The sequence below is a fragment of the Protopterus annectens genome, chromosome 3.part1 (genome assembly GCF_019279795.1).
Source record: "Protopterus annectens isolate FY-2018-M chromosome 3.part1, PAN1.0, whole genome shotgun sequence".
In the NCBI taxonomy this organism is placed as follows: domain Eukaryota; kingdom Metazoa; phylum Chordata; order Ceratodontiformes; family Protopteridae; genus Protopterus; species Protopterus annectens.
Window position 1 is genome coordinate 1,519,671,860 of NC_056732.1, and position 27,959 is coordinate 1,519,699,818.

General features: G+C 41.3%; 1 protein-coding gene across 1 annotated transcript in view; it reads right to left on the minus strand.

Annotated features, from left to right (window-relative positions):
* The window catches only part of IQCA1L (IQ motif containing with AAA domain 1 like), a 1,829,164-nt gene that overhangs the window by 358,688 nt on the left and 1,442,517 nt on the right, over window positions 1-27,959 (minus strand). Inside the window, exon 15 of the mRNA XM_044067599.1 lies at window positions 18,114-18,313. Within this exon, the coding sequence (XP_043923534.1) occupies window positions 18,114-18,313 (200 nt within the window). The remainder of the gene's footprint in view (window positions 1-18,113; window positions 18,314-27,959) is intronic.

The window sequence follows — 27,959 nt, forward strand, 5'->3', positions numbered from 1 at the left end:
ACCTTCTGTATTGTGGGTTCTGCCAGCAGTCCACTTGCCAACCACTCCTGTGACATAGGAATATACACCTAATTTACTGAATGTAGCTGGACCACAGTATGGGTGATGGTGTCCTACAACCTGGCAAGTTTATGACATGCAGTGTGAATCAACCCTACTGTCATTACATCTGTACTGAGTACATCAATCACATTGACCATGGTTCATGCTGTACAGACCAGACTCAGCAGGGTAGTTATGCACTATGTCCCATTATCAATGGCATCTCCTCCTTTTGGGGTGTGATAACTGTTGCTGTGCACCATTAGGTGTGTACACAGCCTGACATGGAGCTACGATTGAACATAATGTGTATGTGGATAGCTGAATGTTCTTACATTTGTGTAGGATACACCCTGGGATGTTGACAGGTCCCATGAAAGCTGTATTTATGGCATTAGAGAGTGCAGCTTGTACCTGCTTAGTCATTAGTACAGGGGCCTTGTAGTGTACATGGATATACTACTAAGTATACCTGTTCAGGGTGGGGGGAGGTAGGAGTGGGTTTAGGTTCTCCGAGACACTATCTGGATGAACGGGTGCTATTTCTGTAGGTGCAGTACTTCCCATGCCATAGTGCTATGCAGCACAGCAGGTCTTGTTGTTGCCATTATGATAAATGACACAGCTATAGAATGCTCTGTGCTTGGCCTCATAATATGTGGCTGATTAGTTTCACAGTAGCTTTGCGTGGATGTATATGGTGTATCTGCATCTTACTGAAGCTTTCTAGGGATCACCTACACTCATGTATGTTCACTCTTGCAACAGTTACTACCTCCTGTGGTACAGTTTAAAGCATGGTACCACCAGTTTGTATACTTGTTTGTGTTGGGTTGACTCCTGGTTCTGTTTCAGTGGCACAATCACTGCATATATGTGACTGCTTAAGGTTCATTTGTGTAGGATTCAGCATTTGCACATGCATTGTCCATCTGCATGGGTGCCATGGCACTCATCACTCTGCTCTTAGGAAACATAACATTGGCATTGGAGACTAACTATGTGTAGCATACTGTTAGCCCTGTTTGTGTGACTACTGTGATCCAGGTCAGTGGGGTCGATGGAATACAACATGCATTGACTGCAGGTGTTGGCACATGAGGAGTCTTCCTAGTTCGTAACGGAATAGTTGAGAGTAGCCAATATTATAGTTCTGTCTCAGACCTAATCTTCCCCATTACATCACATTATGACAGTTCAGAAGTCCGCAGCCTGGTGGGTGATTTGTCTCAAGGTGCATTTTGAATTCCACTGTGGCACAAAGGTAGTTGCTCAGCATAATGCATCTGATGTTATGCAAGTGCAATTAGCGTGGGGATGTACATATCCATCAGGAATTTGGACACACCTGCAGCCCATGTATTCCAATAAAGGATAATGGGCAAGAGGTGAGGTATGTGTTATAACATGGTCATGCAGGTGTGCTCTCCAGAGTGTTGAAACATGTCTCTGCCACTGAACAGATATGTTCTCCATGTTAGGGACTGACATATGTGTGTCCGTATTGTGTTTCTGACATGTATCATTGTGTAGCGAGACCCACAGTTTATTGCTTGTCTGTCCCTGTAACAGCAGTGGACCCTCACCTGAACCATGCATGATGAAGGCACTATAGGGGAATCATGAGCCCTAAGTAGTATCCAGATTCCCAGGGGTGACAGGTGCAGGCCCTGTCTGGCAAAGCATCATGGTCTGTCAACCATGTTATCCTAGGATGACAGATACTAGATACCCTGTGACATGCACCACTATTACTAGACAATTGTGGAATACAGTCCTTATGTCCCTGCACTACAGTATCATTCTGGTCAATGGCAGAATGCTACCCAGGCCTTGGGACATGCCTGCATGGGCTACAAGACCTGGCAATTCCTACATGGGATTCCATGCAGTCCAGGCTACTGCATCACAGGTCCTGCACAACAACATGAAATATTCCAGAGCCATGTGTATAGTTCAAAAGGTGATCTGAGTGTATGCGTATGTGGCTAATCATGGCAGACAGGTAGCTGACAGTATGTATGCCCTCGTATAGGTAGGTGTGTAACATAGTGCTAAAGTTTGCATTTAAAAATGTGTATGGTTGGGCATGTTTCCAGTCATGTGTTCAGAGGTGTGGCACAATTATGCAAACTATGTCATACAGTTTGTGTGTGTCGGTGTCTGTCTCTTCCTGCTTGGGGGGGGGGGGTCATTTGTTTGGCCAGATACTTAGACGCGTCTGTGAATGTGTGTGATTTCCGGTAGTATGTGTGGGTGTCCTTACTGTGTTCTGGTAAGGGTGTTAACCTACACCCCATGACTGTCCAGTCTGGTCATGGCTGTAGACTGGGCTGCCTTCCAGCTTACCCCTGTAGCTGCATCCCAAACAATGTGTGGGGCATGGTGTTAGGTGGGTCTGGCAGTGTACATGACATAGAGATTACATTCCCCCAGGATGGCCACATACACAAAGCTGACATTAGGAAACACCAGTAGATGACTAGTGGACATGCCTGTATGAGCAGTCAGTACTACAAGTACCAAGTACTGTATTTATTTTACGTATTGCCTATGAAGATGTTTTAGACAGTGATGCTCACATGTAAATATTTGTGCTATGGACGTGACAACACTGGCTATTACGGAAACATTGCAGCTACCTTTAGCAGCAATCCTACTCTGAGGAGCACATCACATCCTGTTAGTTGATGACAGATGATGCAAGTGTCTACAGGTCTGTTTCCTTCTCTGGGTATATACTCACATATCCACCAGGACCATGAGCTCTGTTGGGCACAGACACCCACTTTCCAAACAGATTCATGTATTAATAGGCTCTGATGTCACTATCAACATGATCGGGATATAATCAGATAGTGTGAGCCATCACCTATGATGCAGTTATTACACATGGGCAGCTGTCTCCTACATCTTACACTCCTACTGCAGATGTTACACTGGAGTTAAAGATGATATGCAACCTGTTTCATTACCAGTGCTGTGCACTACCTTACATACAGTATGTGCAGGTGGCTGTTAGCTTGGCAATGAGAGGTTGGGCTACACAAACCCGGTAGTTCAACCAGTGTGTCTGTACTCTCAATATCCACTCTATGTAGGTGTGCACATAGCCATTTGGCCCAGCCCTGTGACAACGGTCACTACACATTTGCATAACATGTACACATGCGCGGCTGTTATTGCTTGCAAACGATAGTAGAGAGGTGGATATTACATGTGTTATGTGCGTGGATAGTTACCTAGCTCTTCCAATTATCTTTGCTATTATGCTGCTAACCTGTCAGATGAATATTAATGCTATGTATCCTGTACTGAGAATTGTAATTGCCAATAGACATAACTACTGTTTGCATAACATAACTGAACTGCTATGTAGAATAGAATACAGATCTACCTAGAATACTGTACATTACACAGTTATTGGCACAATATCCCACAATGCACACAATATTTGCACAGTAAGCCCACCTTTAACATGTTCATCTTACTTATGCACCTATACATATGTCGACTCTTACAATATATCGACATATACTATCCCCTGTTATAGCACATACTTGTTGGACCAATCCTGACACTGACAGTGGCTGGAAGCGAATTGATGGGTTCCAAGCCCATATCATCCCTTGTGGTGTATGTGGAGTGTGCCATGTGACCTACAGCAGTACACACATAGAATACTACATGCATTACTACTGCTCAATAATACATTGCTACAAGATAGCTATTTCCACTATATGCATTGATTGCACTGTAAGTCTTACAGTAGAGGTACTACATACACAGACATACTACATGTTATACATACCATCTTAGTAATCGGAGGTGTTATTAACTAGTGTAATAATCATTTCTGGTTCGTCTTTCAATGTTTTGTACTGTCCTATGGGTAGATCCAGATGGTTTGAATGTGTGACAAGGCAACCTTTTATAGTTACAGATCAGTAACATGTGCTATCCCGATGACCGATTGGTGTTCCTAAGTAGTTAATTACATGCACATCAGCTGCGCTGCTACTGCTGTAGCCAATACCATGGCTACAGTGGAGTATAATTGAGTACTCCACTTGGGCGTTGTCCCTTTGCCTTACTTGTGAGGAAGACAGTGTGGAAGTTTTGTTTGGAATCTACTGCAACAGCTGTATGGAGACGAACAGTAATATATTGTGTGTAATGCCCAGAGGAGTTGGTCTAAATGTGAGTACTGCTGTTATATTTCTGAACATTGCTACTTGTGCAGGGTTTGTCTGTACCTAATGCTTCTGCATATGTTTCAGTCTGGCCAGGTTGTTTGACCAGCTCAAGGCTGCATAGCTATGCATATAATGTTAGGGGGTTTACAGTGTGCTTATCAGACATATTTAGTTTGGTGTTACTGTGTATCATACTGTGCTAATAATCAGTACTCAGTAAAACATCCTGGTGTACAAAGCATTTTAACTCTCTGAAACGGGATTAGTTCATACACACCCTGTTACATCAGCAGCTGTTCAATTGTATAACGGCAACTATTTCACATAGGGCCATGTTAGTGTGTCTGTGTCCAGGTATGTTAAGGTTTGAGCAGATGTTGTACAGTAGTTGTATAATTGGTTATGGTATGGCAGTATGTATTGATGTAATTATTTTGGTTGTGGGGTAGATGTTGGTGGGTGTACATAGCACATGCAGGCGTGTAGGAACCCCTTTTATACATCTATATGTGTGTGGGTGTTCTTTCCCTATGTGAACAACTATCCCTTAGTGGACTAATACTATGGTAATTGCAGGCTGATTCATTAAGGCACTATTAAATGCTTCCTGTATAGCATGCAAGTGCTGTTAGTCCTTGAATCCTTTTGGCAATACATCAGAATGTAATAAAGATTTGCAAAATGAAAGCTGTCTGTGTAATTCTGTCATGGATATTTGCAGTCATTGCAGTTGTGTTGGTGACTGTGTCTATAGAACATATTTGTAATAGTGTATTGGCATATAATCTTCATATATTATGTTCATATTGTTTGAGGGGAGGGCAGAATGTGTGATTGCTACGGTCCATGTTATACTCAGATATGACCACTTCGGATGCTGTCTGCAGACATGTATGTATGTATGTACATATAAATATATATATATATATATATATATATATATATATATATATATATATATATAGATATATATATATATATATATATATATATATATATATATATGTAGATATATACATTATTGCATACATTTATCTGTACCTCCATAGATGTGTAGATGTTTTTAACCTATCTATATATTTGCATATATATGTCGACCTGTATATATCAACATGTCTCTATGTATCTCTCTCTCTCTCTCTCTCTATATATATATATATATATATATATATATATATATATATATATATATATATATATATCTATATATGAACATACACCTTTAATTGGGTACATGACGGGTTGTCCTATTTCAACACATTCATCCCTTTTGTGTTTTAACCTGTCTGCACACTCAACTGGGATAGGTATATCCCAGGTTAGCATAGTGTTAGGTTACTCTGAAGATGGAGTACATGGTTGCGGGTTTTACTCCTGGATGGTGTTATTATTTTACCTCTCAGAGTAGGCACTGGTAGGGAAAGTGTGAATAATGCACATTTACGTGGTTGTGAGCAGGTTTGCCCGTGGTCTGTGCGATGTTATGCAAAGGTCAAAAGTGTGAAGCGCTTCTCCGTTTACCGTGTTTCAGCGCCGCTTACCATCACACAAACATGTGGAAACCCGCTTACAACTGCTTAAGAGTGCTTTAATCCACCTGCATCCAAAAGCCCGAATTCTGGCCCTCAAAATAACCTAACAGCCCTTGAAACTGGGACCATGAACACCACAGTCACTGACTTTACCACTAAGGCATCTGAGATATGTACGAATGTCATGGTGTTTAGAATATACATTGTACTACAGACATTCCTCACTACTGAAAACAAATGTGACAGTCAGTTGGTGTACATATGTCTAATACATGTTAATGTTCATATGTTTGTGAAAGTAGGTGTTGCAATGTGACATGACAGGGTGTATTATGAATGAGTAAGCTTCTTGCTTTGTGTCCTTTTTATATTGTCCTTATACTCCATGTATGCCCCTCCAGTTCACTTATTGGACATCCGACCCAGGGCCTCCTTGATGCATGATTGCATTACCCTTCATTCCTCCCCCACCCCAATCTTCACATACACAACAACCACCCCTTCTATGGTGAATTAGTTTAATATTAATTGTTAAAATACCAGAGCTGCATGTGTTTTGTGTACACTCCAATTCCTTTGGAGTGCTTCTGTGTCATGAAGTGTGTTCATACATGTTTATATATATGGCTATTGATGTAACTGTATAAGATATATATATATATATATATATATATATATATATATATATATATATATATATATAAGTGTGTGTATGCAGACATCACTGATATATATATATATATATATATATATATATATATTAGTTTGTTACAGTAATACATCTGTACACTGGAATGTGTTGGTTCAAAAACTATAGTACATTACAATGTACTGTACATATGTACACAACATCACTGTCCCATATGTGATCATTACAGTGAAATGCATATGGTATAAGGTGTAGTCTCAAGACCATGTTACATGTGTACACCTCGGATGGCTTAGTGGTACATCCCATGACTATAGTTTGTATGGTCCAGGGTTCGACACCTACAATGCTTTACGAATGTTTTTTACTGCAGAATAAGGCTCATTTAAGCAGGTGTAAACATGTTTAAAAGTGTTTGTGTGACATTATAGCAGCAGTTAAACACAGTTAGACAAACTTTGTAATGTATAACCTGTGCGCGCTAACACGGCCACATCTGCTAACTACTCCTGATATATACATGTCAGTGACGTAACATCTCACTATGTGCTGACATAACATTACATTCTCTGTTGACTGTACTCTACTGCACACATGGGTTTATATGGGTGATTCGAATGTTTATTATACAGATGATTACTACCTATATATGCATGCTGTGGTTAAGTTATACTTTTGCACATAATAAACATCCCTGCCTTTATCGGGATTGTAACCTCGAATACACAGATACTATGCAGATGCTGTAACCATTACACTGTTGACATTAATGTTGATTCCGCCTATTTCCTATTTAGATGATTTCTATGTGTAAGCTAGGCTAAGCAAAGTGCGGGAGCCCCCAAACTCACTGAGCTTCATGTACTCTTGAAATAACAACATATAATAAATGTACTGTGTGACAATACTTTACATTCCTACCTACATTAGGCATAGCCCCTCACTGACACACTTCAGGGGGGAAACCTTGTTGTGTGAATGCATAACAGACAAGGCACCCCTGGGATCATGTGTCCCAGAACCATACAGCCAGGGGATGGGGGAGCCTGTCCAGTTTGATAGCTGCTAGACATGTTGGGGAAATTGAATGGTGTTGAATTTCCACATTAACATGCCCTCTTTCTGTCATTAAGTGCCCCTATCACCCTCCACTACCCCAGTCTTCAACAGCTTCCAGCAACTCTGCCTGGAATTGCTTCATTAGCTATGCTTGACAGAGGCTCAGTTACTTCATCAATGGTGTGGAGAAGGCCAACACACTGTTGCTATGTTTTAATTGCCCTTGGGAAGATAGGTAGTAGGCTATCTGTGAACCTCTAACGTGCAGGCCATCACCGCCATAATATGTGAACACACAGACTGTCAGAACACAATATACAGTGTGAACTCACCATGTAGTCAGGAAACAGTTGAGTACAGCAAGAACATACAGAGCACTGATACTTAATCACTCCAAAAGCCTATCATGGAAGCTAGAAGACTTGTACAAGTTTAAGGCTTTCTATTGCTTACCAGTAGGTTACCTACAGGGGGGATGTAAAACAAGCACAAATGGGGAACATGCGTGCAATGATACCATACCAGCCTATGTGTTAGCCTTACGCTTTGGAATACTGGCCAAGGCTATTGGCGCCCCCATGATGCCTTATTTAGGAGAGTCTTGAAGGTGAATACCAGCTCCGTAAACAGCACAATAGCAGAGTCAATGAGGACTATGCTACTCAACACCAGGGGTTGTGATCACAACATGCATGCACTCACAGCACTCCTCAGAAAGGACAACATCAACATCTGTGCATTAACTGAAATCTGTCTTAAGGCTCCTGAGAGCACACCAGCACTACCAGACTACAACCCATACCACACATCTCAGCCACAGAACACAGACTGACAGACATGGAGGGGCTGTATCCATATTCATCAGGACTACCTACACCTCCAGGTTAGTGGGGCAGCATGATACCTCTGTGATTATCCCTGTGCAACTAACATCAGCCACAACTGCAATGTGGAATGTAGCCTGCTACGGATCACCCCTCCATGACTCATGACCTCAACTCCACCTACCTGGAGACAGTGGAGAACATGACAGTCCTAACACACACCCTGGCATTGGTCGATGTCAACTACCATACCATTAACTAGGAAACATACTCCGGTATCACTTCCAGGACCAGCGCTTCCTGGAATGTATCACCTCATATGCCCTGTATCAGGTGGTAACCCCCCTAACATGGGGTAGAAACTACTAGATGTGGTTATCACCAACATGGGCAACAGGTGTACCACAGCGGAGGTCAACCGGTCACTGGTTAGATCTGACCATGAACTATTCACTGTTTCCACACCCTAGCATCTCCCCCACCCACGGATACCACAGTGTATACCTTTTCTAGAGCTAAATTTACACTACTAGTGACAGGGGTGGGGGATTTCACAGCCCCCATGCTAAGGGGAAACAGTGCTCAAGATACAGACAGATTTACAAATGCAGTCTATAAGCACCAACATGGATGTATGGATCGTGCCATCACTGGTAAAGCAAGACTCACTCCTAGACAAGGTCACTGGTCTGGTGGACCTCTGCAATAAACAGGCTATACTACAGAAGTAGGACAGTGTTCCAGCCACAGAGCAAATTCCATGAAGGGCATACATCCGTGACCTATGATACGTAGGTCCCTCATGACACCATCCAAGGCTAACATCAGCAGGAGAATACGCAAGGATTTGACAGATAACCACAAAGTCTTCTTTGGCTATGTCAAGGATCTACATGGTGACACACAGATTTGCACTGTGCCAGTGAAATATAGCACAAAATATGCTGACCCTACTGATTTCGCCAACATCCTTGCAGATGGAGGAGGGTGGCCTAATGGTTAAGGTGTTTGCCTTACCAACACAAGGTGCAGGGTTTGAGTCTCACAAGGGATAATTGGCTAGGCTTAAAATAGCTCGCAAGGGCAGTTAGCTTAGTACTAACCTATGAACCTATACATTTGGTGCATACTTCATCCCCTAAAGAGCCCACAACACTACCCAAAAAGTACAGTATCCCAACCATCAGAGACACACAGGTGGACATGGCCCTCTCTAACAGCAGACCACAACATCAGTGGAGGCAGATGTTGACCCAGACTGCATCTTGCAAACTGTACAAGACAACCTGCCCCCCACCTAATTAAGCATTCCTACCTCAGCCTCTCCACAGGCTACATACCCATACAGTGGTGCATGGCAATGGTTATTCCACTCCATCAAGGTGAAATCACAACTGATCATGGTAACTATCACCCCATAAACCTGACTAGCCTGGTCTGCAATGGTATGGTTCGCATCCTCATGGCACTCATTGACAATGACATTGGTAACCTTTGAACACGTGCCCCATCCCAGATCAGCTTGGTTGAGTGCAATTCATGCCTACTGAACCTGTTTGATGTCTTACATACAGTCACCAAGACGTTAGATGACAGGGGAGGTGGTTCATACATACTACCTGGACCTCACTAAGGCTTTTGACACCATGCCCCACTCAGGTATTATTGATAAACACACCAGCCTGTACATTCACCCATACATCACAGGTTGGGTTGCCAACGGGTTTACACACAGAACCCACATGGTACGACTAGCAGTCTCCAGGTCCAACTCTTGAACAGTCACGACTGGTGTCCCACAGGACTCAGTCCTGGGAGCCCTACTGTTTGGCATATATGACTCACATGTACAGACAAACAAAGGTGGACTACGGCAGACCATGTTTGGCAATGACTACAAACTGGGAGCCATGATTGATTGTCCAGTTGACATGGACATCCCTCAAGGGGCCTCACAGAGAACATCACAGGGTACCAACGACATGGCCTCCAGCCAAGTGCCACTAACTGCATGGTCATTCCTTTGTGGAATTGGCACCCACATATTAACACATGAGTGGCAGCCACTTTAATACAGATGAAGTAATGGGGTATCTGGGGACTAAGGTAGATAGTGATCTCCTCTGTGACAATCATATCTCCACGGTAGTTAGGACATCCTTCTATGTAGCCCATCTGACTACTACAGGATTCCCATCTAGACATACTGGGGTTATAGTGACCCTTTACTCATCACTCATCACTCATCAGTCCCATCATAGGGTAAAATAACCCATGTGGGATGTACCTCAGAGGACACATCCAACAGCTGGGGGATCCACGAATGTACCTCACCAAGGAGAATACTGGCCTCCAACATATGGCCTATGCAGCTGGACTGAATAAACTCCTACTTTACTCAGTGGCATCTCATTTACAAAGAGATAATCTCCGCTGGCCAACACAGCTATGTCGAACTCAGGCTTGATGGATATGCTCCACCTGTGGGAATTCATGTCACAGTGAGCTACACACTGTAGTGAGCTGACCTTGCCGCAACAGTAACTGGAAGATGCTGGAGGGACAGCTTCCTGTCACAGACACTCTCCATACTTTGGAACAACATCCCTAACTACATTATATAGAGCTCCTCACTAACACTCTGCAAGAGAAACCTTGAAGGGTGGATGGGGAATAGTAGATGCACCCCAGGAATCCTGCCATTGGCTCTGCTCCACAGAGGGACGGTTAATGAATCAATGCGGTGGCAAAAGCTGACACATTTTGTCTGGTCTTATGAATGGCCTCTGGCAGTTGGCCAAGTACCTAACATGAATCTATACATACAGTATCTGCATATGCTGATAGCTTAATTTACTGTTCAGGTGTTGGCTTACCTTGTGCCAATGGCTGTTTTCTGTGCAATAGTTGAGGGTTGCTTATGTTGGATGCACATAGTAGACTGCCTATACATGACAATTTACAGGTAGTCTTGTGTGTTTGCCGTCCATTTTTACTGTGTGTGCAGGTGGAGAAAGGTGTCAGTGCCTAGGTGCCTACACTGTCAGTGTGTGTGCTATACATTCCCTCTTTGCCAAGGCATGGGCATACTGGGCATGCCTCCATATGCCTACTAGGGCTGGCTCAGGGTGTTTGTTGTCTGAGTACTTCTGTGCCTGTGGGGCCCTCGGTAATGGTGGTGGGCTGTGAGGGCCTTCACCAGTCTGTCCCTGCTGCAGCTGTTTCTACAGGACCATATTGTGTAGCATGGCACACACTATGAAGATGTGGGCACAGGTGCTTGGAGAGTACTGCAAGGCTCCACCAGATATGTCCAAGCAACAGAACCATGATTTCAGCATCCCAAACACACGCTCTATGATGATTCTGATTTGTGCGTGTGCCTCATTTTGGCATTCCTGCATGGGTGTGTGTGCATTTCTGATTGGAGTCATCATCCATGGTTCCAGTGCATAGCCAGCATTCCCCAACAGGTGACCATTTGGGATGTCCCCCCTGGCAAATAACCGATACAGCTGTGAGGTATGCCAGATGTGGGAGTCGTGATAGCTTCCAGGGCTGCCAGCACACACATCCATGATAATGCCCTGGGCATTGCACACAACCTGGCAGTTGATGGAGGGGTATCCCTTGCAGTTTATGTAGCGCCTACCCTGCTCACTGGGTGATGACTTGATGTGTATGTCCGTGCAGTTTATTGCACCCAGTACCTCCGTGTATTCTGACACATGGTGGAAGAGACGCATATTGCTGGCCAACTCCTCCTGCATTCGGTGGATGTATATGTGCTCATTGGCATGTGGTAACATGGCATCCAGGAACTGGTGTAGTACCCTGGATGCTCATGCCTGTGAGATACTCATGATATCCCCAGTTGGTCTTTGAAAGGTACCTGTAGCTAGTATTCTCAGGCTTACACATACCTTCCTATCCACTGGGATGGGTTCCCCTCTGTTTGTTCTGGCCCTGAGGCATGGCCAGCACAGCTCCACAAGTTGCTGTAGGGTGTCCCTGTCCACCCTGTAATGCTCTACTATCTCTTTATCATATAGCCCCTGGTAGGTTACCCTGGGTCTGAACACTCTCCTCCTCCTCTGGTGCCTGCAGTGGTCGTGTGCATCATCCTCCACACCACCTTCAGTCTCCAACACATGCTGGTGGATCAAAGCTATGGCAGCCCCTAACATGTACATATTAAAAGTTCCCCATCTGTATACACCACTGGTGCAGAGTGTATGGGAATACACAAATGTGTGTAAGGTACTTTCACACTTTATAGTATTGTGCTATGGATGCTGCTGATGTAAGTTGGTGTGTATGAACTACTCCAGCTGCTGCATGTCTTAATTATGGGTTTTGCAATGAGTACTGCAAGTGTGGGGCCTTTACTGTGGAGATCTACTTGCCTGCCTTGATTAATCTGTTGCCCTTTAATTCCCTTTTAGACCTGGATCCCCTCCCATCATCAGGCATGCATCCACCTGCCGTCTTTCTTGTTTTGTACTTTCCCTACCCAGTCATGGCGAAATGTGCCTTGTAGCTGCTATACTGCATATCATCTTTGTTCTGCTTTGACACTTTGCTGTTTTCTTTGCAGTACAGCCCCTCCCCTTCCCTGTTCTGCAGGTAGCTGCTTGCAGCCTTGTTAGCTGTTGTCAATGGCCCACTGTAGGCTACTAGGTGTTAGTCATTTGTACTCCAATTTCACTGCTGCAGCATTTCCTTATTACTTTCCTATATCCTTCCTGTTTCAGCTGCAGTGTGCGACGTGCATACCCATTTACCAGGTTTTTGCGTGTTTTCATCTCCGTTCACATGCATACTCGGTTACCTTGTGTACTCTCAGCTAAGCATAGCTATGGGCAATGCGATACACCCCTATCCTGCAGCTTTTCCTAGCTAGGAGCAGACCGGTTTAGCAATGCTCTGATGTGCTTACAGCAATGGCGATGCACCCCTCTCTTGATGTCATCTTTATCTCAAGGGCTCAGCTCAGTGTTATAATGCTACGCTGTTTTGTGCATCCTTACACCAGCGGGAAATCTGCGATTCACTATTACTCCTCTCATTTGCATGGCATTGCTTACTAATTCCTAGCTACTGCACATAACACTGTCACTGCCCCTTAGCGACCCTTGCACCATGAGTATGGTGCAGCCTGCCTGCTATTGACTATTATGGGGAAATCGTGATATGTGTTTCATTGCAGTTTTAGTCTATATTTTTATATATTCCTTGCGATCCCCTTAGCGCACCGCTGCCCTGCGCTTCCACATCGTGATAATGCAACTATATATATTAAATGTTAATTTTATATTTTGTACATGTTTTTTTATGCCAATGGCTATATATTTAGCCATTGGCATATATTAACATTATAATACATGTGTTTGGTCGGCTGTCATAGCTCCAGTTTTATGGTTGCAAAAATGTAAACTGTTTTCTACGGTTTATATTTCTGCTTGCTTACACTACACCTGCACCACTTCCTGAATTGCTACATACCTTCATTTGCATGCTACACTGCTGCACATGGGGTAATTAGCATACAAGGCTCAGGAGTTGTGTGGGCGTAGCGTACGCTGGTAGTGCACGTGGAAACAGCTCGTACCTGAAGAGCTCGGAGGCCATATTTGGTGTTAGAATGCTGACGTTACACCTGCACCTGGTGCAAGCTTCATGAATCCTGGGGAGTATCTATTAAAAAGCATAACATAGAGTCTGAACATTAACTTATTATCACAGAATGCATACAGTGTTTTCAAAAATAGAAAGCAAGTGAAAGGGCAGCTGGTGATACAAATATTTGCATTTTATCTATATTTACCATGAAAGACTCACTAGAGCAAGTGTACCCAGGAGAACTGAACTGGTAAGGTGACATCATTAGTCATAAAGTATAAAAACACACACTGGGGTATCAAACCTAGAACAGCAGGATACAGCTCATTAACAGCTTGTAATCTTAGCTGTTGGTCTGTACTGCCATATCAATATGCATTTATTTCATTTTGTTAGCCGGGTAATTTTCACTACACCAAAAGCTTTTTTATAAGGGAGACCAAGGGAGGAAGGCTCCACAATCAATTTTAAAGGTGGCCTACTGTAAATTGTAAACCTAATCAGTATGTCTGTTAGAGGAAATTTGATCAGCCAGAAGGAAACCTCTATGTACATGGTGAGAACCTGCATATTCAAGTCAGGCAGGTTTTATTAGCTCCAGTGGTAGATCTAACTCATGTGTACCCTCTCAGCTCCTTGGCAGCAGGGCTCTATTTCAGTAACAGTGTATGGAGTATACAAAGATTGCATGCGGCAGTGATAAGCATTAATGTACAGATCCCGATTTGGGCTTTGTCCCCAAAAATTAATTGGTTGCTGCTAGTGACATTACTAAGATGTTAAGAAGATTTACAACAACTGATACTCATGCATTTATGGTAAAGAGAAACCCGGACGAGTGGATGGAGCACAGTAGATTCTTACCGTGGATAGTCCCCACAGCCCTCCTAGACATGGGTAGTCATCACTAAATGCAATCTTGGGTATTGACATTTTCATGGTATTACTTTGGGATGAAATGGCTAAGCTTAAAATACCCTCCTGGTCGATAGCCTAGTAATCTGCTATGATCCTATGAATACCAAAATGTTGCATTTTGCTAGAAGTACTCAGCTTGCAACACTTGTTACTAATGCAGTACATTATCATCTCCATGCCATTCAGCTGATCGATTTCTATCACACTTGATTCATGCAGACCTATAGATGACCCAGAAGGCTAGACGACAGGTCTACTGTATCAGTCTAATTTTTGCAACTAATGCTTTGCAGGAGTCCTTTTCTTCTCTCCTTCAACCTCCTCCCCTCATTCACTAGTCTCAGGCTGTTTTAAGTGGCTCCCTACTAAAAATGGCAGACTCAGAGCTGTGAGTCCAAACACTTCAAAAATGTAAAAGCAATTCTGAAAAAAAAATGAATTGTGAAACTCACTGTTGCACAAAAAACATTTTTTCTGAAGGGCTTGCTATACCTCCTAACACTGGAGGCTTCACCCTTAATGGCCTCACAACTTATATATACTAACTCTAAGACTGCTGTACCTTGATAAAGGAGAAAATTCTCCAAGGAACAGCAAACAGAATTTACTACACATTTCCACTTTAATTGTCTTAGTGCTAAGTAATACAATCACTCTACCTGAACTTTCAGTAGGAGTTTGTTTTAAACCCGTTGGTTGTCCTATGCTGAGCAACACTCTAAAAACATTTCAAGAGAACAATTTAATAAACCACAACCCTATGTAAGAAGAATTATATCCTCCTGTTATTCCTGAAGCTAGCCTTCTCCATCAGCCAATTATATAACTTTCCTGTCTATCTTATTCCAAAATCCACTGTCTCTGAGGTGGTGCTGCCATAACAAAAGACATCAGTAGTTCTCCATCTTATTTTATTATGCTTTTAGCCCCAATGAAGAAATTAACAAAACAGGATACAGAAAAGATGAACCGGTCAGATGGGGGTCAGATGGACTCTCACTGGATTAATGGCCACAATGTAGACAGAGCCAATGCTAATCATGCCACCCCCTTTCTTTGGATTGTACTACAGCTTCTTAAACAGTTCCTTACTGCATGGATGGCAATGGATAGGCTTATTGCAGAGTTTACATTCTGATTAGCAGATCTCAGCTTAATTTACAGTCAGGCAGATCACATTACCCTATCAAATGAAACTGCTAGTTATATGCTAACTAACCAGAAGTCAAATGGAGAGGTTTTTGTTATCAAAAGTTATGTTGTGGGGCTATCACAATGTGTGAATCACCATGTGTTGAGATCCACACTGAATTTGAAACTGCTGCATTGAGTTGATTTAGATATATAAATTAAAACTTTCGTCCAGTGATTTGAAGAAGCTATTGCTCATTTTTTTTAAATATTTAACAACGGCACAATGGTACAAAACATAGTAACAAACACGAGGATGATTTAAGACCCATTAAGGTGTTTGTATCTTCAAAGTTACAGTTTAAATTTGTATTAACACATGCAGTCATGATCATCATAACAAAAGATAGCTGTAACTTAGTTAAGACACTGTTCTTTTTTGAAAGTCTTTTGCAGTGAAAGCAACCAGTATGGCTCAATTCATGGCCCTTAATATGACTTTGTTTTAGAACGGATGCAGATTCATAAGGAAAATAATAACCATACAGAATATTGTACCCATAAAATTAAAGAAAGTATTCCAAGAACAATTACAACATGAGAATGGAGAAAGAAGATTTTGCTGATAGGGATGATGCAAGGATAGGTAGAGGTAGAGATAATAGGCAAGACGGAGATGGAATGTATTGGAGAAAACAGGCAAGGGAAATAAGGTACTGGGGGCAAATAAATAAAGATGGAAAGGTTATAAAGTCGGATAAGGCCAATAAGATGTTTGGATTGCAGGTTAGAGACTGACTTCCCTACCAGCGATTGATATCATAGCATAGGCAAAGGGAAAGCGACACGGGAGTCCAAAGTGAAAGATCTTTCATAGAGTTTTCAGTTGAATCTAGAACAGAAGCTGCTGTTAAAAAGCGATAATTAGTAGGCCATATAGAATATTGCATGATAACTGTAAGAAACAATCAGAGGAGATTAGAAAAGATTGGGAAGAGAGACTGGAAAAGCAATTTACAAGGAAACAATGTAGGATTTTTGCTTGGGAGTATCTGCATAGATATTTTTATGCCCCAAGCAGACTTACTTTTTCCTCAGGTAAACAGCAAATGTTGGAAGTGTGATGGGGAGAAAGAGGCAGCTGGGAACATGCTTTTTGGTATCATAATGAATTGTCCAGTTTTAAAATTTTGTTACAGGGTATGCTGTCAGAAATATTGGGGAAGCAAATAGCTGTAACTACGGAGATGATTTCTTGAGCTGGGACACAGGGGCCTTACTAAATTTAATTCTGCTGGCTGCCAAAAAAACAGTTATTAGAAAATGGAAATCAAAATCTAAACCAACTTGACTTGAAATATTGATTATTATAAAGAGAGAAAAAAATTTAAGAGGGGTCTTTACAAAAAGGACGGAGCAAGCTGCATGGAAATAAATAGAATTTATGTGAACAATGTATGCAGAATAATGTTCAGGGGGTAAAGTGAGGTTTAAGGGAAGACAAGAATTGCACAATTTATGTAATTTTGGACTGAATGACAGCTGTTATAAAGAAACAAAACATCTGTAACATATAATGTATGTAAATGGAAAAATTGCAAATGTGGTTTGTTTCCTTTTCTATTAATATATGTATGCCTATGTCTTAGGTGATAATTTAATAAAGGTATTTAAAAAAGGAGACAATCATGTCTCAAGGACTGTGTATGCCATGAGGTTATAGTTATTATTCTTTTTTTTCCATGCTGGTATCTAACAGAATAAATGTGTAGTGAGATCATAGTTTGAGTATTTTTTTTTGTACAGTTATACTAATAATTCATTTTATCATTTTAATGTTCAAGTTAAAAAAATGGTTTTGTTGTTCCTATCCAGTTAATACCAATATAACTGAGAAAATGGAAGCATACCATATTATTATTTAGTATGTTGTAATGTAATAAAGAATTTTAGATTTCAGAAAATATCTCACATTTCTTTGGCACAGTGATTGAGGAAAATGCCTTTACAATGGCAGATACCAGGAAAGTCATAGTAAACACTTGGTATAGCAGGAAATTCATAGTAAATACTTGGTATAAGTCTATCTCTGTCACCCGGACTTATCAGACTTGGTGGAAACAAAGAAAAACATATGCACCTTAAAGACCATGAACAACATTAACTGCAGACCATTCTTTCCTGGATACTTTCCAGCAATGTTTTGTGGTGAAATATCAAAGAGGTTGGCTCCTGCCTCTGTACAGATTGCATGCACTAAAGTCTTCTTTCCCACGCCAGCAGGGCCTGCCAGAAGTAACGTCTTAAACAATGGAGCCTTCTTACGAACTTCAGCAGAACCTAGTATAGGAACAGGACAGAAAAATTATTAGAGGCCAGAGGATTACCAAGAGCTCTAGAACACAAAAGCAGCAATTTCAATTTAATATGCAAATATGAGAAATCATCAATGCTGACAGCAGCAAACCTCAGTCAGAGTCATAAGAAAAGAACATGGTCAGAGAGGCAAAATGAAGTATGGATGCAATTCAATATTTATCATTATTCAATATTTCTCATTAAAGGTGCTTTTGATTTCTTCATGTTAGTAGCTGTTTGTTGTGAAATGTCTTATTCACTAAACAGACATAGCTGATAATGGCTGTGTGATATCTAACAGCAACTATAAAGAGATGAAAGGTAAAAAAAAAAGTAAATGCCTTAAGGTTGCCATTAGTGGGGCTGGTTGTGAAATATAAGGAGGCAGAGGTGAAAAAGAAGTTTTGTAAAGTGTGGCAAGACCTGGGCATGGCATTAGGCTAATTGAGCTAATTGGACATTATAAGACCCCACACTTTTCACTGCTGCTGCAATCACAGCTTCAAGTCCCAGCCAGCCACATAACTTCTACCTTAAATCCCACCAAAGAAGCATCTTGCAGGATCTGCTGGAGGGCTACAACACAGAGATTAGTGAAGCAAGACATTTAGGGAGATGCAGTCTTGCTCACTATGTAGGTATCAGGTTCAACAATGGCGCAGATTATACATCCCTAAATCCCTTACACCTTCCCTCTCACTGTCTTACTTTTCTTAACAGATGTCTCTATGTGGTATGTGCGTGTGTGTGTGTGTGTGTGTGTGTGTGTGTGTGTGTGTGTGTGTGTGTGTGTGTGTGTGTGTGTGTGTGTGTGTGTGTGTGTGTGTGTGTGTGTGCAGAGCTCAGCTGGTGGTGATATTAATGCGAGTGCAAAGTGGAAGTGAAATTGTATGTTTTTTCTTGTCTGGAGAACCAGGATCATATTAGGTAAGTACTTTTCCCTTGGCGGTTAAAATCAGATATTCATTTTTCATAGTTTGGGATGGGTGTCTTTGTTAAGACATCAATAGGAATACATCAATATGAACAGAAGGGTTGAGATGGTGGGTAGCTTTATCCCTGCTGCCACCATGCATGTTCATAGCCATTTGTAAATAGAAATTTGTAAAAACATACTGTCAACATCAGTATTACCACTTCTGGCAGTACACTTCCACAAAATCAAGATCATACTTCATAGTTTCTTTTCACGAGATTTCTGGAACAAGGTAAACATAATCGGGAGGGGGCAGACATCATGAACAGCATAGTAGAAGCAGGTATAGCATGGTCTTGCTACAGCTTGAGCTAGGAGAGGGATAAATCAGGGTATATTTTATCACAAAACTGTCTTCTACAATGAAGGCTGTATCTTCCTGCACACATCCTTTGTGTTCCTATAAATTTTGATTTTTATCTGGAGCTCTTGAACAAAGAAGTTGAGAGGTATTTTGGTCTGTTCCTCATCAAATGTGTGGTTTTCTGGCAAGCTGTTATGGATTGCAGTCATGAAATTATGACAGGCATGAGGTTCAGACCATGTGCTTCAAAACATGTTTGCTAATGTGAAACAAGTTCTTCTAGCAACTTCTAAGTATTGAAGAGCAATATTTATAATCTGCATCTGACACTAGATATTTGATTTATCAGCTAAGAAGTCGAAAGGCTGGGCATTGCACTGTATGGTTCTGACATTTCAAAGCCATGAGTTATGTAATTATTCATTCATCTCATCTGATTTCATTTTTGGTCATGCATATGCATATGTGTGCGCAGCTCTCATCTGACCCCAATCCTCATAAAATATGTGGTTTCCTCAAATCGTTGTTGATTACTGTCAGCAAATAATGATGAATGTGAGTTTCAGACTTCATAGATTTCAGAAAATGTTTGCCAATGCAAAACCTGTTACACAAGCAAGTTTATAAGTATATAAGAGCAATATCTAAAATATGTTTGTTCCCGAGTCTTGGGCTAAGTAGTTGAAAAGGCAAAGGTGTGGGTTACAGTAAGTTGCACTATATGGCTTCAAAAGTAGCAAGTTAAAATATATTTCTTGGTCATTATCTACGTATTTATTCATCCATTTGCTTACTAGCAGAAATGTAAAGTGCAGGCAATCATACTAGTAGCAGTAATTTATATTTTTTTGTGTGTAAACTTTTTAAAATGTTCTGACAATCAAGGCTGTGAAAAATACAATATGTTCTATGCAAAACATAGACAATCTTATAGGCAATCTTTGGTCAGGTGGTAAAACAGTTTTAGAATGTTGTCCTAACTGGATCTATATAATGTATGGAACTGAAGTGGGCATTATTTTCTGGAAAAGGGAGGAATCACATGCAAAATTTTCCAGATGAGACAGAAAATTTTAGGCTGTGTGACTTTGATAGAAATGTTTGTAGGTCAATTTGTGTTCAAGGCTGAGGTATCTTCTGCTTTTTTTATCTACAACATAAATGGACATAAAGGTCCTTTGGTAAGACCTGAATTTCTGTTCTCTTCACATTTGTAATGATTATACCTATTGTAAATCATTCATCTCATTTAGCTTACTTTTGACATCGCTTATCACTATGTGCGATCTACAACACATTGCTTTGGGGTTTGGATGTTTTAACTAACAGCCTTTAAGTCTGGAAAGAAATATACATTTCAGTGCTTTTCACCTAATGACCCCACCCAGTCCTGTCAGTTGGTCAGTTGTGAATGTTATGCCAGATATATATATATATATATATATATATATATATATATATATATATGGGTCTATTTCTAAATTTCAAAGTTTCAAAACTTTGAATTTCTTATGGTCAACACCATAAGATCAAAGTTTTGAAATTTCAAAATGCAAATTAAAAAAAAAATAAAAACAAAAAAAAATCTTTTTTTTTACATTTTTGCAGGGGGCAAGCCCCACTGCACCACCCACACCTCCTGGTAAACAAATATACCAACTCCAAGATCGCAGTAAATATACCATTCTGTGCTGTACAGCAATCTCCGTTTAAATGGTTCCAAGTTTTAAAACTTCGATCTTATGGTCTTGACCATAAGGAATTTGAAGTTTTGAAACTTTGAAATTTAGAAGTAGACCCATATATATATATATATATATATATATATATATATATATATATATATATATATATATATATACATATATATGTGTGTGTGTGAGTGTATGTGTGTGTGTATATATATATATATATATATATATATATACACACACACACACACACACACACACACACACACACACACACATATTTTTCTCTCATATATATATATAATGTATATACATACATATGTACTGTATATATATATATATATATATATATATATATATATATATATATATATATATATATCATTACATTATGAATATGCAGTTTTCTAACTTGTGTGTATCCAGCATACTGGGTATGGGCATCTTGAGACAATGCAGCATTTATCTCATGTTTACTGACAACCACTTGATCCTTAAAGAATCAGATAAAGTACGCAAGAGGTGTAATTACACACTGACACCAGATGCTAAACTCTCACATACAAGCCCACATCAAGAATTCTAAACCACAGATGCCCACAACACCCACCTCACATAGTACACAACACACACATAGTCTAACAAGTGCTGAGGCAATTAAAAGCAATCTTCCACCATGTCCCAGGACCCCCATTCCATGTTTCTGGAAAAACTCAGAAACATAAAGATCCTACCAAACACCCTAATATTGGGTGATTTCAATTACTCAAACATTAACTGGAAGAACTACTCAAGTACTAACTCCCTTGCACAACTTTTCCTAGAATTTATAAACTCAAATGCCCTGGTTCAACTGGTCAAGACTACCACCAGAGGTGACAACCTGGTCATCACCAACATGGGCGACAGGTGTTCCACACCAGAGGTCAACCCCTCGCTGGTTAGACATGACCATAAAGAAATCACTTTGGATATCCATATTCCGCCCCCACTCCCGGACAAGAAAACCACTGTGAAAAACTTTTCAAAAGCATACTTCACGTTACTTAAGACCGAGGTGGAAAGTTTCAAAGCCCCCATGCTAAAGGATAACACTGTCCAAGCTGCAAAATCCTTTACTAATGCATTCTACAGGCAGCTACAAGAATGGATGGATCGTGCCATCCCAAGCAAAACCAAGAATCACTCCTCCAAGAAAAGGAAACCAGTCTGGTGGACTCCTGCCATAAACAAGCTATACAATAGAAGGAGGAAACTATTACAGAAAAGAGTAAAATCCCAAGAAGGGAAGGCATCCCTGATCAGTATCAGCAAGAAACTATGATCCCTCATAAAATCATCCAAGGTGAGCTTTGAAAGAAAAATTGTCAAGGACTCCAAAGATAACTACAAGGCATTCTTTAGCTATGTCAAGAATCTAAGTGGCAATGCTCAGATCTACTCAAAGTTAGTACAGAATGGCACAAAATACACTGAACTGACTGATATCAGCAACATCCTGGCAGACAGGTTCAGCACAAACTTCACCCCCCTCTCACCCCCAAAAGGGCCCATAACCATACCAGAAGAATGTAGAGTCCCTGAAATCACAGACACTCAGGTTAAAACAGCCCTCTCCAAAGCCAAAAATACAGCATCAATGGGACCGAACAGTGTCCCAGGCTGCATCCTACATGAGCTCAAAAATGAACTAACCCCTCACCTAAACACACTGTTCAGACTCAGCCTCTCCACAAGCTACATACCCATAGAGTGGCACACAGCAATGGTTATTCTGCTCCACAAAGGTGGAGCCACAAAAGACCTCAGGAACTATCGTCCTATAAGCCTGACTAGCTTGATCTGCAAGGCTATGGAGTGCATCATCATGGAACTCATCATGCCTCCTAACCCTGGTGGACTTCTTTGAGACAGTTACCAAGACTATAGATGAGGGAAAGGTGGTACACACAGCCTACCTAGACCTCGCTAAGGCCTTCAACACCATTCCCCATTCTGGTAATATAGACAAGCTCACCAGCCTGAACATAAACCCCTACATCACAAGATGGGTTGCCAACTGGCTCACAGACAGAACCCATGTGGTGAGAGTTGTGGGAGCTAGGTCTGACTCTAAACCGGTTGCAAGTGGCATTCCCCAGGGATCAGTCCTAGGACCCCTCCTGTTCGGCATATACTTCTCAGAGGTACAAGCAAGCACAGGAGGACTATGGCTGACCAAGTTCACAGACGACTGCAAACTAGAGGCTATAATTGACTCTCCAGCTGACACAGATATCCTCCAAAAGGGTCTCACTGAGATGGATACCTGGTGTCACAATCATGGCCTCAAGCTAAATGCCAAAAAGTGCATAGTCATCCCCTTTGGAAAAAACAAAGTACCCACAAACTACCACATAGGTGGTAGTCCCCTAAATGCGGAAGACGTAATAAGGGATCTGGGGACCCAAGTAGATAGTAATCTCACCTTTGATAATCACATTGCCAAAGTGGTTAGAAAATCCTTCTACGTGGCCCACCTAACCACAAATGGGTTCACATCCAGATCAATAGAGGTCATTGTGACCCTCTACACATCACTCATCAGACCCATCATAGAGTACAATCCCCCATTTGGGATGTACCTTACAAGACATCTGCAGCAGCTGGAAAGACCACAGAAGTACCTCACCAAGAGGATCACTGGCCTCAAAGAGATGCCCTATGCAGCTCGACTGAAGAAACTCCAGTTGTACTCGGTTGCATACTGCCTACTCAGAGGTGATCTCTGCCTGACATACAAGGCCATGTCCAACCCAGAATTGATGGACATGCTCCACCTAAGAAAACCTTATTCCCTCGAGCCACATGCTCTAGGGATCTAAACCTCACCACAACAATAAATAGGACGTGCTGGAGGGATAGATTCCTGTCCCAGAGACTTCCCATGCTTTGGAACAAGATCCCAATCTACATTAGGCAAAGCTCCTCACTAACATTCTTCAAAAGAAACCTTGACAAGTGGATGGGAAACAGGAAGTTTACCTCAGGGATCACTTCAGTGGGTCTGCTGGACAGAGGCACAGGTAACTAATCTAAGGGGGCGGCAAAAGCCAACACATTCTGGCTAGGCTTATAAATGCCTTCGGGCAGATAGCCTAGTACCATCCTATGAAACCTATGAACCTAACTAACCAACAATGAAAACCTAGACCATATGCTGTCACAGCTATGTCTCTCCAAGCCCAAAGGCATAACCTAACACCAAACATACTGTCACTCTCAGTAGACCTGCAAACACTAAGCCCTAAGGTAAGGAAACACTTCCCAGGACTGTCATCACAATGGACTCCACTGTAAGATATACTGATGCCCCTCTAACCAGGCTGAACATGAAGATGATAACAGTTAATTGCTTATCTGGAGCCAGGATTCCCCAAATCGCACATGCACTCATCACTACACCACAGGGACCAGTATGATTCCGTCATAGTCCATGTAGGTGTGAATGACCTGAGATGTACCTCCCTGGACTATTTGAAGAGTGACATTATGGAACTTTCAGAGTATGTGTTTCAGGCTGGAATGAGCCTAGTACTGAGCAGCATTCTGCCATCACCAAGGATGATGCTACAGTATGAGCAATAAATGATTGATTTCAACAACTGGCTGTCTTTCTGGTGTCATTCTAAGGGGATCCAATATTTGTCATCTTGGGAGGACATGGCCAACAGACTTCATTGTTTTGCCAAGGATGTTTTGTACCTTTTCCCTCTAGGCTCTTGAATACTGGCTAAGGCTTTGTCTCCCCCCATAGTGCCTTTTTTGTGCCTTTTTTTAGGCAATGCCAAACTGACAAACCTACTAAGATAGCAAAATCAACTCAAAGGTACTTCAAGGTGTTATTGCTCAATGCAAAAAATCTGCATACCCTCCAAGCCCTCCTCACACTTGAGAATATAGATATCTGTGCAGTTACTGAGTCATGGTTTAAAGCAGCAGAGAGTACCCTGGCAGTGCAAAGTTTCAGTGTCTTCCACACTTTTAGACCAGTACCTGCACAGACAAGGGCTAAAGGTGGAGGTGTCTCAATATATGTCAATAACAAGCAAACCTCTAGGGAAGTCAAACAGGATGATGTGCTGGAGTTCCTACATGTACAGATCACCATAGACAAAATCCTGTACCATATTCTAGCCAACTATAGCTCACCCTCCAAGTCCCAAGAAGCTCACAATGCATACTTGGAACCTACTGTAGACACTTACCATCCAACCTAACAACCTACTCGTTGGAGACTTTGATTACTCCTCTATAAATTAGAAATCCTACATAACTTCAAATCTACAGGTACAGAGATTCCTAGACTTTGTAAATGCAAGCATCTTTGATCAAAGACAGATTGTTTTGTGTGATTGTCTAGCATCGTGGACTCATCTTCTATCTAAATTTGCTGCCAGCAGAATCCGTGAACTGCCATTTTCATTTTATTCAGTTTTGAGTGTCTTTTTTTGTTTCTATTAGTCAAAGACACCCACTAGAGGCTCTACCATACTTGACCACATTCTCACAAGCATGAGAGAATGCTGCACTCACCACATTTTCTCATCCTCCCTAGTAAAGCCTGACCATAAAGCTGTCTCCTTTGAAATCAAATCATCTCCATAATCCAATTAAAACCTGTAACAGTTATAAGCTATTCTAAGGGAAACTTCCTTTTATTAAGTGATGGTTTGCCAGAATTCAATGCCCATCCAAACTCCAAGAGCCCTGAGAACACATCAGCCTACACCATGTAAAAATCTATTGAGAAACTCTGTACAATCATGTCAATGGCTGCATAGAAGCTGCTGTACCTACCAGAAGTAAACCTATAACTAGCCTCAAAAACAAACTGTCCTAGTGGCATCTCAAATTAAACAGGATATACAACAAAAGGAAAAAAAAATTATGGCAAAAATCAGGAAGAGTAATTCCCATAAAGATAAAAACTCTATCATCAAAGTAAATAGGCAACTAAGAGGCTAATTAGGTCAAGCAAAGCCAGCTTTAAGGTTAAGATATATTCCCAGGTATAAGATAACCATAAGGCCTTCTTCAGAAACCTCAAGGGCAGCACACAGCAATGTGCTGAACTGGTGGTTAATGGCGCTCCATTCAATAAGCCTGGCAATACAGCAAACTTGGTGGGCAAATTTAGTTCGAAAATTAGCCCCCTCTCACCACCAACCATCCCTCCATAATACCCTCAAATATAACTCTTCCAACTACTGGCTGCATACACTAAAGCCAAACACACAGCCTCAGTGGGCCTCGGTAACACCCCAAGATACCTCCTTAATAGTTTAAAATATGACTTATTAGGACCCCTGTAGTAATTCATTTGTGCTATATGAATGGATGAATGTGGCAATCAGCTCATAAGGGAGGACTTTCAACAGATAATGGAAACTACAGACCCATTACTCTGACTAGTCTTATTTGCAAAGCCATGGAAAGACTTATAGAAATACCAGCAAAGACATAGGAGATCTCCAGACACTGGATCCATCTCAGTTTGGTTTTGTAAAGGGAAAGTTATGCTTACTGAATCTGGTAGATTTCTTTAAAAAGGTCACTAAGGCAATGGATGAGGGTAAAAATGTGCATACTGCCTACCTAGATCTGGCTAAGGCATTTGATACAGTATCCCACTCAGGAATTGTCAAAAACTTACAGAACTAGGTATAAACCCCTTTATATCACACTGGATAGCTAGCTAGCTCACTGATAAGACCCAGGAGGTTAGAATCAGTGAGGCCACCTCCACAAAGAGGCTGGTCAGCAGAGGAGTCCACCAAGGGTTCTGCTCTAGTCTCCCTCCTCTTTGGCATCTACTTCTTAGATGTCAAAGCCAAAGTCAAAGGCCACTGGCTAGCCAAGTTTGCAGTACTTGGCCCTTATCAGGCCCATTATAGAGTATAATGCCCCCTTCGGTATATACCTGACCAGACACATGCAGCAACTGGGATGTCCACAAAGCTTCCTTACAAGAAGAATACAAGGAGTAAACACAATGTCCTATGCTGATCACCCCAAAACCCTGTCTCTTTACTTGGTATCATACAGACTTCTGAGACGTGATCTTTACCTTGCTTACAAGACATTCCTGGACCCTGTTTTGATGAATCTTTTGCACATCTGCAAAATAAACAGCATCAAAACTACTAGAGTAAAAGACTTTTTTCTTGTGACATAAATAAGACATATTGGAGATATTGGATACGTTTCTCACAGAAATTCCATTTGCTGGAACAAACTCCTCATGTGTGTGAGGCAGAGTTCCTCCCTATTCCTATTTAAGTGCAACTTGGACATATGGATGGGTAATCAGAAATTCACCCCTTGTCTGGCCCCTATGTTTCTGATGAACAGAGGCAGTCAGTAAATCACCCCTATAAATCAAATATAAATCAAATTTGTGGGTCACATTTAGGTTGCACGGCTGGGCTTTTTGGGGCCCTAGTTGTTGTTATTCTTGTACAAACCTATGCACCTATTATTAAATTTGATCACATTATTGGCATGGTATCTCAAAATTCATCTTATTTCTTTTTATTTTTCAGTTTTCTTTATCTGTCCTTACATGGATATGTAGCCTTGCCAGTGCGATATCTGCCAGAATGCTTATGTTAGATG